Source organism: Protopterus annectens, chromosome 13.part0, assembly GCF_019279795.1.
Source record: "Protopterus annectens isolate FY-2018-M chromosome 13.part0, PAN1.0, whole genome shotgun sequence".
In the NCBI taxonomy this organism is placed as follows: domain Eukaryota; kingdom Metazoa; phylum Chordata; order Ceratodontiformes; family Protopteridae; genus Protopterus; species Protopterus annectens.
In genome coordinates, this window is record NC_056747.1 from 151,632,430 (window position 1) to 151,650,604 (window position 18,175).

Consider the following 18,175-nt stretch of genomic DNA (forward strand, 5'->3'; position numbering starts at 1 on the left):
TATCGATAAAAGTACAAGTTAATTTTGGTAAAATAAAGCAGCTGTAGGCTACTCTGTGGACCACTAGTATACAGTGTAGCTTATTGCTTAATTGCAAGCAGGCCATCCATAATGCAGGTTTTGCTAAAGATATCTGTGTTTATACACCATTTGGTTAAATGTGGCTGAGTGATGAGCAGCACTGCTCAAATGCATGCAATTTATAACAACACAGAAGTCTAAAATATTTAAAGAGTACATTGGTCAGTAGCAAAGTAGCACACTTCGTTTTACAGTGGTCAGAAGTGTAGAAATGGCTAGGTTCTTCCTCCGCTCTAATTAGCATTTAGACCAAACCATTTCTTAAATAGATTAATAAATGGCAAAAAAAGTGCATAGCTATTACGTAAAACTAAGGAAGAACATAAGTTGTACTTATCTCAAGGCTAGTGTTTTAGCCTTATCTAGTGGAAATTTGTCACAATCATTAGTGTGGTAGCTTGGCGTTTAGCAGCTCATAACAAATGAGCTTAAGTCTGAGCAAACACAGGTAATTTTACAACAGCTTAGAAAAGCTAAAAATATTAGAACAAGCACACTGCTGATAGCAAAACTGCATACTTGGATTTATTAGCTTAGACACAACGCTAACATGACTCTGATACAGCTGTCTCATAAAGTAAGTTGTGTATTCTTTTACAATGTTCCTATTTTGTTTGGGGATTGGCAGAATTGTTTGAAGTTCTTTATTAAGAGTATGCGCAAGGCTGAAAGTAAGTCTTTTAGTTGGAAATCTCCAACAAAAATTATGTTTTATACCATTACTTAAAGGCACAGTTTTATGAATTTATAATAGTGAAATTACAAATGTTGTTAGCCAGAATGTTTATTTTATTTTGTTATTGTTATGGCTATGCTGAGTGTTTTGAAGGACACATGATTTTGCTTTTTGGAAATTGCAACTTTTGAAACAGTCTGACGAAAGATGTAATGTGTAGTTGGCCTAGTTCATACTGCTAGCTTACTTTTAACTTGTGTCTGACTTTTTTCAGTGTGGCCAAAGTGAGAGACCCGATGGCAAAAATCCAAACACATGTACAACAAATTAATCCTATACAGTCACAACTCTACCTGGTGCAAAAGCAAGTACAACCTCAGAATTTCCAGAAATTAAAGGTAGGAAGAGGTCAATCTCTGTTGGGATAATTTTTTTTCTTTGTGTTTCGGGTTATGTTGGACATTTTTCTTTTCAGCTCACTGATTATTACTTTTAGTGATTCTTACAAGCTACTGTTTATGTTGTAGTGCTGGGGTGGGGAGAAGGAGTAACCACTTCCTCTTTTTTGATGTGCCCATTGTGCATGACATTGATGATGTACTGTGTGCCCCTCCCCCATTGTATCCACAAAGTGCAGGAGAGTTGTAAATTATGTGCATTGGTCCCCTCTTCTAGCCACATGCGGTAAGGCTACTCCCCATCACACCCACAAGATTAAGGAGAGACATAAGTAATTGGCACTGTAGCCTTATTGCGGTGTGTTCCTATGTTGCAGGAATACTTTAGTTTGTGTGTAGTTTGTCCCACCCCATTGTGTCTGTGTTGAAGGAGAGCAGCAGGTGTTTTACAGTTTTAATCTCCCTATTATCTATATAGTTGATATGCATTATACCTGTCTTCTAGTATGTCTGTGTGCATTATGTCCATAAAGTGCAGGAGACCCATTGATTGTGTACTGTACTTCTGCAATGTATACATGCAGTATACCCCTCCCCATTATGTTCACAAGGTGCAGGAGAGGAGTAGGTGATGTTCAGTGTACTCTGTTCCACTGTCCACCTACAGTATATCCCTACCTTATGTCCTCCCCCAAGGTGTAGAAGAGCCATAAGTGATGTGCACTGTACTCTTGCTTCAGTCCATGACCTGCAGGAAGGCCTTAGGTGGGCTACAGTTTGCTCCTTTCTCATTCTGTCCATTTTGTGTAGAAGAGCAGTAGTGTAGTTTGCCCCTTCCCCATATGCCCATGTCATGCATGAGAGCTAGAGGTTATCTCCAATGTTTCCACTCATTTGGTGTGTTAGCATAGAGCATTAGAGCAATATGGTGGGTGCAGAGATGAGCAGTAGGTGATGTACTGTGTGCCTCTCCCTCAATGTATCCACATAGTGCAGAAAACTTGGAGGTGTTGTACAGTATGTTCCTTCATCCACTGTGTCTAAAGTCATGCAGGACAATCATAGGTAATCTTGCAGTGTCACTCTCCCCCAGTACTGTGTCCACATAGTTGAAAAAACATTCATGACTTGGCCGACTTTAATGGTTGCCAGTCTAAGTATCAAAACATTCCACAGATAACCATCTGTTAAAGTATATTCCCCTGCATGGTGTAAGTGAACCATGTAGGATCCTACTCTTAAATTCATATCAACAGCCATGTTAAGTGTTGTGTTATCTGCTTCCTATATATATATATTTTTTTTTTCCTTGTGCTCTCCGCTTTACATGATCTGCTTGATAGGGTCTTGCAGACTTTGCAAGTAGAATGTTCAACAGCTTCTGCTCATCACGTTCAGCATCAGAGAATAGATGAGATGCTTCATTCCTTAGATGGGGACCCAACTTTGAGTGTGCCACCTGATTGTGCAAATGATTGAAGAATATTCTTCTCTCAAGTCCCCTGTTTAATGATGCATCTTTTTCTTCTCATATTGGTAGCTGTGTGCAGTTTTCAATCGTGTTTCTAATGGTTGCCATGTACAGTACTCTCTTTGTGTAGAGACTGACAGTGAGACTGAATTGTGTTTAACAGGTCACTAAACTTGGAAGGATCAATACATTTTTTTTTCTTAACAGAAAAAAAAGTTATCAAGATTAGTAAACAAAACAATAATAATATTTGAGTCTCATAAGCCCAAGAAATTAAGCACAAAATAGAGAAGAAAAAAGTTAAGCAGACAAAAAAAATGTTGAGAAAGCTGTAGCTGCTGAAAGCAGAAAAATCACAAGTCCCCACTGAATTCTATAGAGGGGGCTTCACCTTCAGAGGCTCCCATTATAGGAATAGATATGCAAGTCACAAAGATTTTTTTCGTAGGACTTGTCAGTGATGATCAGTCTGCTATTAGAAGGCAGCACCAACTGTGGCCCTACTATCAGAACCAACTGATGTTCATCTCCTACTGCAGGCAAGTTCAGCAAAAATACCAGACTGTCTCCCCAAAACAGGCATGTCAAGATGGTGGCTAACAGAGTAGCAAATTAATTGGAGCTCTTCTATTGTGAAGCCCAAGAAACTGTCTAGAAAAAGCCAGTTAACTTGTGTGGGGAATTCAGTTACAGGCTAGCTAATATACTGGCTGGATGTCAGCAAAGACAAAGTTTGGGAGAAGTGAAAAAAAAAGTCAACCAGAAAATAAAAAAGTTGTGAATGAGAATAACATTGTGGCTGATCATCATGAAGCAGACTTTTCTACAGAATTGATGCAGAAGTTGTTTTACTGTAAACTAGAAATAATACACCTAATGCACTTAGAAGTGTTTAAAATAAGTGGGACTTTGGAAGAATGTAAAAGGTGAAATGAAAATAGAAAAGTATCATTAAATAACCATTGTGGTGAACTGTTAAGTAAGAAGTCAGGAGTCTAAGTGGTGTGAATGATCGAGATTAAAACATCCAATAAATGTTTCACAAAATAGTAGACTTGTTCAGTTAGACACAAGTAAAAAATAGGTTTTCTGCAGTACCAGAAACTGAGAGAGCAGACTGTATTAATATTACGAATGTACATGTTAATGGAGCAGGGGAATCATATTTGTGCTCTAAATTTAGCCTGCAGACAGCAGCTAATACCTATATTTGTTAAACTGCAGAAATGTGGCAAAAAAAGATTTTGACAATTGGGTGTCATTGTGTGTTTATGGAAAATTATTGCCCAGTCTGTATTATAAAAAAGAGAAACTTTATTCCAGTTGATCAGAATTATTGAGAGACTGTTGTGAGATTCAAACTGTTAAATCCATGAATTTTCAGAGTATTTTTCCAGGTTGGTTGAAAAATTTCATGGAGGCAGATCAAACTTTAGAGGAGATAAAAAAAAATAAATAAATTAAAGTTTAAAAGGATTCCAGTCAACAAAGTGAAGGCAACTCAATTTCTTTATGTTTTGACACTCTACAAGTAAAGTGATGTTCTTCATACCACATTGCTGCAGTCCTAACACTTGGGTAGTCCGCTGTCCCAGTCGGCCCGAATACCAAAGTATATGGCTGACGTCGGTCATGGCGCATTAATCTGACGTCAGTACGTCAGGGTACAAATGCGCATGACCGACGTCATATCCTCAGTCTTTTTTGCCGCATGGTCCGATGCAGAAGCAGTTTTGCAAGTGCAGGTTGGCGTTCTGAGATTTTCGAAGTCGGAGTTTCAGACCGAATCAAGTTGGCTAAGTACCCGTTGGGGAATATTTTAGTTTTTCTTGCCTCAGTATTTTACGGATGTCAGAAAAAGTGAATAACTGTATTTCTTGTGGGAAACAGATACCTCATAGGGATTATCATACCTTGTGTATACCTTGCTTAGGGCCTGAGCACGACGTGGTTGGCTGTCGCTCTTGTGCTAGATTTAACAAACGCACTATAAAGAGAAGATTAGATTGTGCCAGGTTAGTTTTGGGAAGCGGTGTAATTATAAAATGCCGTCGGATGCTCCGACGCCCGCTTCATCAAAAAAGCGCAAGGACAAAGCAGCAAAGCCTAGGCTGGAAGAACCGTCCGTACCGGACGTCAGTTCTTTAGAGAGCTCGGTGGAGCCAGGGGTTCAGCCAGAAATTTCTTTGGAATCCCAGGAGAGACTTTATTACTGCAAGATGTGACCTCTCAGGAGGTAGGCCAGGCGGAAGGGGCTTCTCAGGTAGCTGTTCTTCCCTCCCTTCCTAAGGTGGTTAGGCCCTCCTGCTGTTTCCAAGGCTTCTCCCAGGGGCAGGCCAGGTTTTGTTTCAGGTGTTACCCCTACCTCCTCAGGGTCTGTACCTAGAAGCATATGCTTAAGATGGCAGAAGATTTGATTACTATGATTAGGGGTTCTATGCCCCCTCCTGATAAGAGGCCTAGGGTGGAACCTGAGCTTGGGAGTTTTGAGCAGTGTTCGGATGCTTCTGTGTCTTGGCTGAAGACTTGCAGGAGTATTCCCCTTACTCTGATTCTGATATAGATGATTCTACTCCTTCTGCTTCTCCTCCTGAGGATTTTTCATTTTCAGAGACTCTTCATTCTATGAGGGAGCATTTCAAATGGGAAGGTCAGGATTTCTCTGATTCCAGGAAAAGGCTTAGGGAATTTTTGTTTCTACCCCAGCATAGGCCTTTAGCTATACCCCCTGTTCTAGACGTGGTGGAGGATGTTTTGCAGAGGCTTCTATGAACCCTGACTCTTTGCCTCCTGCTCCAGTTAAACCGGATAGATATTATAGGGTGCCTGAAGCTCATAAGTATCTTTTTAAGAGTCCTAGGGCAGACCCGGAAACTGTTTCACAGGGGCCTAAAGGTGTTAAGGCTTCTGTTGTTAAAAATCCTGTTCCTCCAGATAAAGAAGCAAGGGCTTTGGATAGATGGGGAAAGAAAGTGTATACTTCTTCCACTTTGGCCATGAGAGCTTTGAATTGCCAGTTTCACATGTTGAAATACCAAAATTATCTCATTTCACAATTAAAATCTAAGGTAGATGCTTTGGCGGAAGGTATTGAGTGTAAAGAGTTGCAGGATTTAGTTCATGTTTCTGAACAGGTAGGCAAGCATTCTTTGCAATGTGGTTTTGATGCTGTGCAGGCCTCTTCGAGGGTGGCTGCCACTGGTTCGTTCTTCGCAGGCACGCCTGGTTGAGGGATCAGAATTTAGCTGAGCATGTGAAAACAAGGATTTTAGATGCTCCTTTACAATCTGATGTGTTGTTTGGTTAAGCCTGTGGAAGCAGTTCTAAAGAAAATGGAGGACAAGGCTAAGTCTATGCAGACTGTTAAAGATTTTTTGCAGGTTCAGCCTCCGAAGTTTAGTAGAAATTGGCCTACCAAGGGGTGGACATATCCTGCTTATGATTCCCAGTCTAGGGGTAGGTCTAGACGTGGTAGAGGCAGAGCTCAAGGTTCTTTTAGGCCTAGAACAGGGAGTTCACCTGCTCAGTCTTCTGGTGAGGGCAGGGGTCAGTCCTTTCGTAAACAGACCCAATGACCTGCCTTTTCAGCTGCCAGAATCCTCTCGTCTGGCAGCACCTTTGGGAGGAAGGTTGTTACTTTTCAGAGAAAACTGGAGTTTAATTACCCAAGACAGATGGGTATTGGATATCATTCACCACGGTTACAGGTTTTATTTCCATACCTTGCCTCCTTTCAAAGGCATGCCAGACATTCCTCATCAACAAAGGAAAGAGGCACACAAGCACATTTCTCTGTTGCTCCAAATAGGGGCCATTCAGCCGGTTCCTGTGCCAGACAGGGGCCTAGGATTTTATTCTCGCCTGTTCCTAGTTCCAAAAAAGGGGAACACGTGGAGACCAATTTTGGATCTGTCTACCCTCAACACTTATCTGGACATTCCCAAGTTCAAAATGTTGACGTTACAACAGCTTTTACCTCTGCTGGGCAAAGATCACTGGATGGTAACTTTGGATCTCAAGGAAGCTTACCTTCATGTTCCTATCAGACTAATTTGCAGGAAGTATCTGCGTTTGAGCTGGGAATTCTCATTATCAGTTCTCTGCATTGCCCTTTGGCTTATCTACTGCGCCCAGAGTATTCACAAAGGTTCTGGCTCCAGTGATAGCTTTCTTCAGGCTAAAAGGAATACAAATCTATCCTTATTTGGACGATTGCCTGATTCTGGCTCAAGGAAGGGACGTGCTTCTTCAGCATTTGGAATATGTGATAGCAGTGCCAAGATGCCTAGGGTATTCTGTGAACGAAATAAAGTCCAGTCTAGTACCCTCTCAAGACATGTGCTTTCTGGGTGTGAGACTGAATACAGCAGCCCAGATGGCCTTTTTAACCCCGGACAAACAAAAGAGTCTATCCCTTTACTTCCATCAACTATCTCATCAGTCCGTGCTGACTGCAAGGACAGTCCTTCAAGCATTAGGGTTCATGGCATCTTGTATTCTGGTGCTTCCCAATGCCAAACTGCATATGAGGAAGCTACAATGGTATCTCAAAAATGTATGGACACAGCACTGCCAAGATCTGGACACTGTCATTCAAATGATACCTTGCATTCAAAAGGAATTTTTGTGGTGGGCTCAGGAATGTCACCTAAACAAGGGACTCTCTGTGACCCGGCCAGAGGCGAGTCAGATTCTAACGACAGATGCCTCAGACATAGCTTGGGGAGCTCATCTGAATGGAAAGTGGATACAAGACAAGTGGCCTGCCAGACTACAGCATCTACATATCAACATGAAGGAGATGTTAGCAGTCCAGTTTGCATTGAAGGCTTTCAAGGAGTTACTTCTTCCAGGGCAGGTGTTGATTCTAACAGACAACACAACTGTCATGTGGTACATCAACAAGCAAGGGGGAACACATTCTTATCCTCTATGCAGGCAAGCAATGATTTTGTGGGAGACTGCGCTCAGCTTGCAGCTTACTCTTCAGGCAAGGTTTCTGCCAGGAGCACAGAACTCCTTAGCAGATGTGTTAAGCAGGCAAATCATGGATCCCCACGAGTGGAAACTGGATCTTCATGTATTTCAAAAATTGACAGTGTCATGGGGAACTCCAGACATAGATCTGTTCGCTTCTCCACTAAACTACCAGCTGCCAAAGTTTTGCACGAAAAGGTTTCATCACACAGCCTGGAAAGTGGATGCTCTTTCTTTCAGTTGGAAAAATCTTCATGTGTATGCCTTTCCACCTCTGCCTCTCCTCCCAAAGGTACTCCTAAAGGTCAGACAGGACAAGCCAAGGATGATTTTGATAGCTCCAGATTGGCCTCGGCAGCACTGGTACCCATTGCTGAGGAGTCTAGTAAGGAAGCCTCCATGGCCTTACCTTTGATTCCACACCTATTGTCTCAGAAGGACGGGCATCTACTCAATGTCAAGCTTCACTCTCTTCATCTAACAGCCTGGCATATTCTGTTTTGAACCATAGCAGGTCTCAGCTTCCTCAACAAGTTTTGAATGTGATTATGGAAGCTAGAAGACCTAGTACAAGGAAAGTGTACGCAGGAAAATGGAAGAGATTTTTATTTTGGTGTACAGCAAAGGATTTGGATGTTTCTGAGCCAAATTTGAGTCTGGCTCTTCAATATCTTACTGAGTTATTGGACAAAGGTTTGTCTTTTCTTCCATTAAGATTCATGCTGCAGCAATTTCAGCTCACTATGATTGTGACCCACCATTGTTTTCTCATCCTTTGTTCAAGCAATTTCTTAGAGGGGCAAAGAATATAAGACCCCCACGTAGAGCTCCTACTCCTGCTTGGGACCTCAATTTTGTGTTGGAGAAACTCACTCTACAACCTTTTGAGCCTGCAGCTACTGCTGAATTGAAATATTTGTCATGGAAGACTGCTTTTTTTTGTTAGCCATTACCTCTGCAAGAAGGGTGTCTGAATTGCAGGCCCTTATGGCGGTTGAGCCTTTCCTGATTTTTCATAAGGATAGGGTATCTTTACGTACTAATCCTTCCTTTATGCCTAAAGTGGTTTCTAGTGTGGCTTTAAACCAAACTATTCATTTGCCTACTTTTTATGCAGATCCCCAAAATAAGGGGGAAAAGATTTTGCACACTTTAGATGTACACAGGCAGTTGCGTTATTATTTAAGCAGGACTAAGGATTTTAGGCAGTCTCAGCAGTTGTTTTTCTTTTGCTTTGAATTCTCAGGGTAAGCCTGTGTCAAAACAAACTATTTCTAAGTGGATTGGGTTTTGCATTGCATTTTGTTATTCCCATCATGGCAAGGAGATTCCAGTTGGGATTCGGCCTCATTCCACTAGGGCTACTGCCACTTCAACAGCATTTCTAAGGGGGGTGGCAACTAAGGATATTTTGGAGGCAGCTACTTGGAGTTCAGTGCATACTTTCTCTAAGCATTACCACCTTCCTCTTTACTCTAAATCTAGGGCTGGTTTTGCCACTGCTATTTTGCAGGGCATGTTGTCAGCTCCTGCTTCCTTGTGATTTGCCAGCCTCCTTACCTCTGCGTTGGGATTCTACGTAAGTGTTAGGACTGCAGCAATGTGGTATGAAGAACATAGTACAGTTTTGTACCTACCATAAATGTAGATGTTGAAGATCCACATTGCTACAGTCAATACCCTCCCTCCTTCCCTCTGTGTTTAGGGGTGATTGTGTGGTTGGGGTTATACTCTTGTAAATTTGTATATATTGTATATATATTTGGTGCAGGAGTGTGTGGTGTTTTTGGTTTTAGCCTTATCTTTTTAGGGTCTTCTGACATCTGGGGCAAGAAAAGACTGAGGATATGACGTCGGTCATGCGCATTTGTACCCTGACGTACTGACGTCAGATTAATGCACCATGACCGACGTCAGCCATATACTTTGGTATTCGGGCCGACTGGGACAGCGGACTACCCAAGTGTTAGGACTGCAGCAATGTGGATCTTCGAACATCTACATTTATGGTAGGTACAAAACTGTACTTTTTCTTTAAGAGACTGTGCCAGTGACTCCATTTCCTTTGATCCAATAAATTTGCCTGAATGCCGAAGAGAAGCTTGGGAACTGACTAGAAGAATCATAAGCTTGGATTTGAATAAGGTGCCTAGTACTGAGAAAAGGTGAGGATTTGGAAGAAGATTGTAAGCTAGATAAAAATTAGTGCATAGTGGAAGAACTAAAAAAATGAGTGTTATTTTGTGCCATTCAGGAGAAGCAAGGGTTTGAACCAGAAACTGGAATGGCAAAAAGGTGAAAACTGTGAAGAAAACTGTGTGCTGTTTTAGGTATGTAGGTAAGTACCAGGCTAGCTACCATTATGGGTCATTTTAAACTTGGCCAGTTTTGCTCAAAGGTTTGAATCAAACCCTGTACTTTGTGTTTGTAAGGTTAATGCCTTAACCATTATGCCAGCCTCCAACTTTCTCAAAGAAAGCTTAACTGCTTTATTCTGTAAACTGTGAATGTTACAGAAGAACTTTCAAACCTGGGGGGACAGGACTGAAAAGTATGAATCCCACTTTCTTATTGTTGTCCATGGAGAAATAAGTAAAATAATCTTTCATATATGCATGTCCTCCCCACTGTCGAGTGAAATTAAAGACATGCAGGTAGGTGCATGCGTGAATGGGTGTGCCTTCTTTGAAGGTTGGGCGTCGGGCTGGCAACTCGGCACCATAAAAATCCACTGCCAGTCATTAGTGGACCTGAGTTCCGCTGTGGCGACCCCTAACCGGTAAAAGCCGAAATACTATTTTTAAATATATTTTTATGAAACAGTTTTAATATTATAAAATGTAATCAAGCAGAGTATGTTACATAAAATTGTTTTAACTATGTGTGGGCTGAAGCTTTTTTTTTGGGGGGGGTGGGGGAGGGTGTCTATTGACTTGATTAGCAAGAGAAAGACAAAGTTTATTTCTAAAATGTAAGGTGTAAAAACATAAGCATAGCAGTGCTTAGTGTATAGGTTAAAGTAACTGTTTAAGAGTTAGCTGACTTGGTTAGTAACAGTAAACCGCAAAAAATCTTTTACTTGAAAAAACTTATTTAAATTGTAGCATGATAAGAGAAGTAGCAGGGCAGAGTTGAGCAGCACTGCAGCCTTTAGCTGCAGAGGGGATGTGTTATGAGTGTGTGTGAAATTGCTTACAAAAACATGAAAGTTAACTATCTTTTTAATAAGCTGTACATGATATAGAGGGGTAGAACCATGACCACACAACAGGCCACCAGAGTTCTAGTAATGTCTCAGGCACTTCTAGGACCTAGCTGAGAAAGGATGGTAATGAACGGATGCTGTCATCTTGTCCATCATGGGGGGTGAGAGATGGACGTGACTCACCACAAGGATGCCTCCTGGCATGAGTATTGGGTGTTACCTGATGGATTTCAAGCTTGGTAAACCTATGCTGTCGTAGTGCATCTTGCACCAGCTACAGAAGGTAACTACATGTGGAGGTATAATTCCCTTTGGGAGACATCAGTGGTGGATCTCAGAGGAGCTGTTGCGGTAGGAAGAATTGCTTCCTGGGAGAGGGTGAAATTAATCTCAAGACCCGCAAGCTGGCCTGCTCCCTACCTCCTGACTGTCATTGGGGAGTAAAGACTGACTGAGATTCCTGGGCTGGAACAACTTGGTTGTAGGGTTGTTTAGCTGGAGAATGCTAGTTAAGAACAAATAAGCTGATTGGGTACTGTTAATGGAGCCTGCAGGCAAGGTCCTGATAGGAGAATTTTTTCTTCTTGGAAAGATACAAGGTTGTAAGAATAAACCAAAGAATGTAGATTGTCAAGGATTTTTTTTTTAATTTGTGGACATTAATCATGATTTAAAAAAAAAAAGAAAGAAAAGTGAAGAATGCAAGATAAATGGTAGTTTCTGCAGTGTATTTTGAAGGCATCAGTTGGCTTTTTACATAGTTGAAGGGGTAGGGCTGATCTAATGGAAATTGGCAAGATGAGTTGATGCACTCGAGGAAAAACATAATTAAGACATGTTTAGACCGTGTTCTGTAAGTGACCTCTTTGGTGGCTTGGTGAGGGTTAGCAATTAATTCTTAAAAGGACATAAAATGTAGTTTTGACAAAGGGTTAGCAATTGGCTCTTAAAAGTGCGACAATATGTAGCTTGGACAGAAATGTGTACAAAAATAATGGAAGTGAATTAAGAGTTAAAATTAAATATCTCCCCATAACCTTTAACTATGTGCCTACTGGTGTGAATGCTGAGTTTATCTGGCTTTAGTGCATGTGTTTTTCATGTTTTAAAATTGTCCTGAAACCAGTATTAAAGTAAGAAGAAAAAAGTTTCCCTCTTTTGCAGAACATCTGCGTGGCAATTATTTCGATAGTACAGTAACTTAAGTAATAACTAGATGATTATTATACAGCTTCCTATTAAAATCATTGTGAACTTTAACCTGGAAATAGTGCCATTTATTAACATGTGCCCCATGATCATAGGAACAGAGCATGAGTAGCCAATTCATGTCCCGTTAATATATAGTTTAAGCAGTTGAGAAGGGCTGCCCCTGAAAAATGATTGCAGTGCTTTACCAGCAATTTCTAGTTGTACAACTAGAGACTTCAGGGAATTACGGACATGAAGATCTTCAGGAATGTTTAACATTGCAGGTGTGTCTTTACTTTATTGTATAGCAGAACATCAGATAGAATTATGCATAATGTTAGCAGTGGACACTGCCAACAGAATAATACATATTTTTCTTTTATTTATCACAGTTGACTGGGATTAGGGTAGCTGGTACCAGCAACCTCACTGTGGCCTTTTTTTAAAATACTTTTGCCTTTTACCACTAATAACCAGAAGTGGTTGTGTGTTTGGGGGCAGTTGGTAGAAGAAAGGAAGTGACTTAATGATTACAATAAAATGGTCATTGATGTGTATTGGTCTATGGTGGGAGCCAAGCATTATGTCTGAACTTCAAGTTGACTCAGATTTGCTATGATGATCTTCTTTTTTTTTTTTTTTCAGTTCATGTGCAGGCAGGGTAGTGGTACCACCATACAAGAACATTTTATTTATTTAGTTGATATAGCAATTGATGTTAGTGTGGTGTCGTTTATAGGATCAAGTAGAAAATGCTTAACTATGTCTGTTATGTCACCACGTTTGACAATCTCCCATGAGAGGTGTTTGCCTGAAGTGACTGACTGTGTGTGTTATGTGCCTGAGGAGGAAGACTTTATAACATAAAGGGCAGATCTGAAGTTGTTGTTTTCATTTGATCTTCACCCTGTTGGACTCTGATCTGACTAGGCCATGTACTCTAGCATTGGATCCAAAATCCAAGCTCCTCCCCTACACATAATGTTCCCGCTCTCCCTCCTCTCCTCCAATTTCGTTTGCTACTCATTCTGAACAGCACAGGTTGCTTTCCTCCAAGGTTTTCTCAGTACTAGGTAAGTTTATTGCTTGGGACTTATCTCCCTTTTTCTTGTACCTACCCTTTTTTTCTACCTTTCCTATCTCCGCGTTGGGCGTTACAGTTTAGTTTAAAAAAAAAAAAAAAGTCTCCTGCTCCTTCTATCCTCTGTCTTCTTTCCTCACTTCTTTTTGAGTGTGTGTGCATGTGTGTGTGTGTCTGCTTGGATTTTCTTCTTGTTCCATGGCCAAGACTCCCATAGCCAGGGTTCAAGACATGCACAGAGTGTGAGCATAAGATTCCTCTATCTGATGCCTACACTCTGTGCGTGTTGTGTTTGGGAGTTCCCCATTTAGATTTCTCCTGCTCAATTTGCGTGGGCGTCAACCCCCCGCGCACTTATCGACAAGAAGAATAAGCTCATTCTGAAAGGCCTACTTCCTCCTCCCGCTGAGGCCTCTTCTTCCTCCGCCCTGGGTTCTGGGACTCAAACTCCAGCTAAAAAGTCTGGGGATGGAGAAGGGGTCCAACACAAGGACCTGGATCGGGCAAGGAAGAGATGATCTGAGCGGTCTTCTTCTGCAGAACCACCCTCTGGTCCCCTTGCTTCTCCCCAGAGCTGGAGAGTTCTAGGGCTAGGTCCTATGCGTCGATCCTGTCCAGGGTCAGTGGCTTCCTTTGTCTGGTCCACCGGAGCCTGGCTGAAGCCGAAGTGGACAGGATGATGTTGAACTTTCTTCGGGCCCAGATTCAGCTATGGAGTCTTGCCTGCTCCATTTCCCTTCAGAGCTGTGAGCACGCAGTCTGGTTTCCTCCCGCTGTCTCCTTCTCCAATCTGACCCTTGGCTTTGGAGTCTTTGGGTCTGAGGTTTCTAAACGTTGAGGCATTGGTGTCACTGGTCCCTTGCACCTCGACGCTGACAGTTAACTTGAGTGGTTCAGCTCCGATGTTGTCCAATGTCCGTAGATTTGGTGTCTGCTCCAAGGGACTAGCATTGACTGCAGGGCTGTTGGGAGTGTCCCTTCCCATTGGGGCTTTGGCATTGGGAAGCTAAGCACTGACTCTCCCCCTCAGTGCCAGGGGAAGCAGGTCTTCTTCACCTAGCCCCTTCCCTGAGCATCACAGTAAGTCTTACCAAGTCAAACCTGGTACCTTTTCAGGTGTTGGACTTCATAGAGGCTTGGTTGGATATGATTCAGGGTAGGGTGTTTCTGCCTCCAGACAGGTTACTGTCACTTCAGTTTCACGTACAGCCTGTTCTTCAGACCCAGCTCCTCCCCTGCAAGCATGGTTCTTTGGGCGTTGGGGTCCATTGTGGCCACTATCACCCTTCTACCAGCCGCGCGTCTTCACATGCAGATTCTTCAGTGGACCTTAGCGGTTCAGTGGTCCCTTCTCAATCTTCCTTTGTCGTATCTGGTACAGTTGTCCAGAGTTTGCCTGGACTCTCTTCAGTGGTGGCTTCAGTCCCTGGACCTTCTGGGCCGCCCATTTGTTCTTCCCCCTCAATAACGGTGACCACATATGCCTCCCTGCTTGGGTGGGGGGGCATTGTATGGGATGGACGGTCCAAGGCATGTGGTCTTCCCTGGAGACCTGTCTGCATATCTGTCATGGAGATGAGGGCGATGCTTTTGGCATTGCAAGCTCTCCATGCCTTTCTTCCGGGACAATTGCCATTCAGATGGACATGTCAGTAGTCTGGTACATCAACAAGCAGGGGGGGGACCAGATCTTATCCCCCTTTGCCTCGAGGCCATGAGATTGTGGGAGTGGGCGATGCACATTCTGGGGAATTCTAGCATTCTAGCGGACAGGCTTAGCAGATCTATTCTGATGCCTTATGAGTGATCTCTGAATCTGTCCGTAGCGGACATGATCTTCCAAAAGTGGGGGTCATCTTTGCTGCAGTCTCTTCACCTCTCCTTCCAAAGAAAAGTGCAGCAAGTATTTTGCTCTGATCCTCCCTCTGGGGGAGTCGGCCAAAGATGCTCTAGTCCATGCTTGGCCCTCCAGTCTACGTTATACTTATCCTCCTCTTCCTTTGATTCCCAAGTTTATTCAGAAAGCACAACAGTTGGGGACCTTAGTCATCCTCATTGCCCCATTCTGGCCTTGCCAAGTTTAGTTCCCAACTCTGATGTCTCATCTAGTGTGCTCACTGGACCCTGGATCTGGTTCCCAATCTGAACATGCACCCGTTGGTGGTTCCTCACCCAGATTGAGCCAGCCTGAAGCTCACTGCTTGGCTGCTCCAGTTTCCCTGATAGCCAGGACTCCTGGGCTCTCTTCTGTTAAAAAGGTCTTCATATTGCGTCTCATGGCTTATATCAGGAAGATCTATTCCAGCATGTGTAAATGTTTAAAAAACAAAAACCAAGGAGAGAAAATCCAGGCACCAAACCAGTGTCCATTTTAAAAACATATAATTATACAGATATATTAATTTAAATTTAATTTTCTGGTGGAGGAGCACTAATTTGACTTAAGCATTGGGGTGGAGTATGCAATATGTTATATTAAGTATCTAGCTGTATTTTATGAACGTTGGTGCTTAAAATTTGTCAATTGATTTGAATTGAAGTCGTGGTTTTTATATAAAAATGGTTTTGACTCACTGTTTGTTTTTTATTCTGAGGAAGTCAGCTGATTGATGCTGACAAAAGCGCTTAATAAACTGAATGTTTGGTCCCTGGATTTTCTCTCCTTGGTTTTTGTTTTTTGGCTGTTTTAGGTTCTTGGTTGGAGTACAAAAATTCTGGATGGTCACTGTACAGTCTATCGTCCCGCTTTTGGAAAAAGACGATTTGGATGTGCTCTATAGATCTTCAAGATGAGTACTACCACATAAAGGTGGACAGGCCATCAAGGAGATTACTGCGTTTCCGTGCGGGAGCCAGTCACTACCATTTCAGAGTACTGCCCTTCGGACACTCTACAGCCCCCAGTATGTTCACAAAGTGCATGGCAGTTGTCACAGCTCACTTGCGACTTCAAGGATTCCAGGTGTTTCCATACCTAGACAACTGGCTCATTTCCAGAGGTAGCCTCTACCTTCTTTAACTTGCAGACTCAATCTGAATTAACAGGTAAAGGGAAATTGTGGGTAAGAGTTTAGCTTGAGAGTTTGAAGCTGACGCTAGCTTGGAAAATGGCCGGCTGAGTTCCGAGCTCGGAACAGATACCTATACGTAATGACTGAACGAGGATCAACAATACAGATGGAACGTTATAGTAAGACATAACTTCTTTTTGTGTGACAATCTATTATTTGAACACTCTATTTTGGCATATAAAAGTGTACCTGTTAAGGCTGACAAAATTGCAGGGGATGACAGACTTATAAAGGGGAAGAAATTAGATTGTGATATTAAGGTGTACAAGGAAGGATACGCCTACCCCAAACCATCCAGGCAGGGTGGTAGCAATGGAGCGTGTAATCCGACGGATGGTAGTCAAGAAAGTAATGGAGGTGAGCTGAACAGCAACTGACCAATCAGGTCCCTTGAGGGCGGGATCTGCCCAGGAGATCCGAAAGGATACGAAACCAGACGAGGCATCCACAATACCGGCCCACGTGGAGACAGCAAGGGGGAAGACAAGAGAACTTCTCTTATAGAAACGGACAAAATTACAACCAGAGGTGGAATTAATTTTGGGAAATTAACATTTTGCCGACTTATCCTTCGAACTTCCAGGTTATTCAAGTTGTCATGTTGAAGTAATAGAATGTGTTGCAGATGAAATTCCTCAAGCAGACGTTGTAGAAGTATTTTCTACTTAAGTGAACAGTAAAGGTGACTTCACCGTTTATAACTTTTCATCTGTACAATTTGATGCCGATATAGCGTAATTATTTGGCAAAGGTTTAAATTTTGTTCCAACGCAAAGAGCGAAGCTTGTTGAATTAATACTTGATCTAAAATGCTTTGTGTGGAAATTGAAATTTAAGTTAACGTTGGATCATTCTGTGTGTGTAGAAAAAATGGGTTGTTACGTGAATGAAGTGTCTATAACCACCCCCCCCCCCATTCCATACTTTGGTTTTGTTTGAATCAATGTTTGTCTACAAGTTTAGAAAATTACTGAGGAACAGTGGGCAGGAATATGTGTCCAATTTAACTAAACAGGAATGTATGTTGCCTAAAAAGCTCACCACTGATAAAACGTTATGGTTAATGAAACCAGATAAAGGGGGAGGGGTAGTCATAATGGCCAAAGTTGACTACAACAATAGAATGCATGAATTGCTGTTTATTTATTTATTTATTTTATTTTACATTTGTTAACCGGGAGAGTCCGACTGGATACATGTCCATTTTCAGCGGAGGCCCGGGGAGATTAATTAGACTAATTAGTTTATGAACAAGTTTCTGCTAACTTTGTAAACATTTCATGTTACAAAATTGATTTGGCCTTAAAGGACTTGATTGATCAAGGCCAAATAGACCTTGACATCTACAAATTTTTGCAAGTTAAATATCCAAGGGTGCTGAACATTTTCGGCATCCCTAAGATGCATAAAAATAGATCAAATTCCCTATGAGGCCTAAAGTGAGTGTATCTGGCTCAAAAACCTATTTTATTGGGAGATGCATTGATGTGGTTTTAAAACATATCTTTGAAGACCAACAGCATGTTGGCATAGAATCCTGGCATTTGTTAAGTAAATTGAACTATTTACAATATGAAGAGAATGTTAGTTTTCTTACAGTTGTTGTTGTTAACTTGTTTAACGTTATACCACATTCAATTGGACTTGAGTGGTTTGAAGAAGTTTTATTTGACAGTAAGGCATTTAGTAATGATGATGTATTGGTGTTGACCACTTTGATGGAATTAGTCCTAAAGAATAATTTTGTCTTTTTTGAAGGTAAATATATATATATATTTTTTGCAGAAGTCTGGAGTGGCTATGGGGGCATGTTGTGCCCCCATTTTCACTAATATTGTAATGCTTATGTGGGAACGGAAATATTTATTTAATTCACCCTATTTGGATAGTTGGTGTTTTTATTTTCATTATTTGGATGATTTATTTTTTTATTTGGGAAGCGGATCATGAAATTGTGAAAGAATTTTTTGTTTATATTAATAATACTACAACTTTTTTAAGTTCACTTACACCTATAGGGAAGA

At 41.7% G+C, this 18,175-nt stretch overlaps 1 protein-coding gene across 2 annotated transcripts in view; it reads left to right on the plus strand.

The window, feature by feature from the left end:
* SIN3B (SIN3 transcription regulator family member B) overlaps nucleotides 1-18,175 on the plus strand; it is a 1,843,877-nt gene that overhangs the window by 36,090 nt on the left and 1,789,612 nt on the right. For both annotated transcript variants that reach the window (XM_044090740.1, XM_044090739.1), the window contains one exon: nucleotides 1,032-1,155. In XM_044090740.1, the coding sequence (XP_043946675.1) occupies nucleotides 1,054-1,155 (102 nt within the window). In that variant the 5' untranslated portion in view covers nucleotides 1,032-1,053. The remainder of the gene's footprint in view (nucleotides 1-1,031; nucleotides 1,156-18,175) is intronic.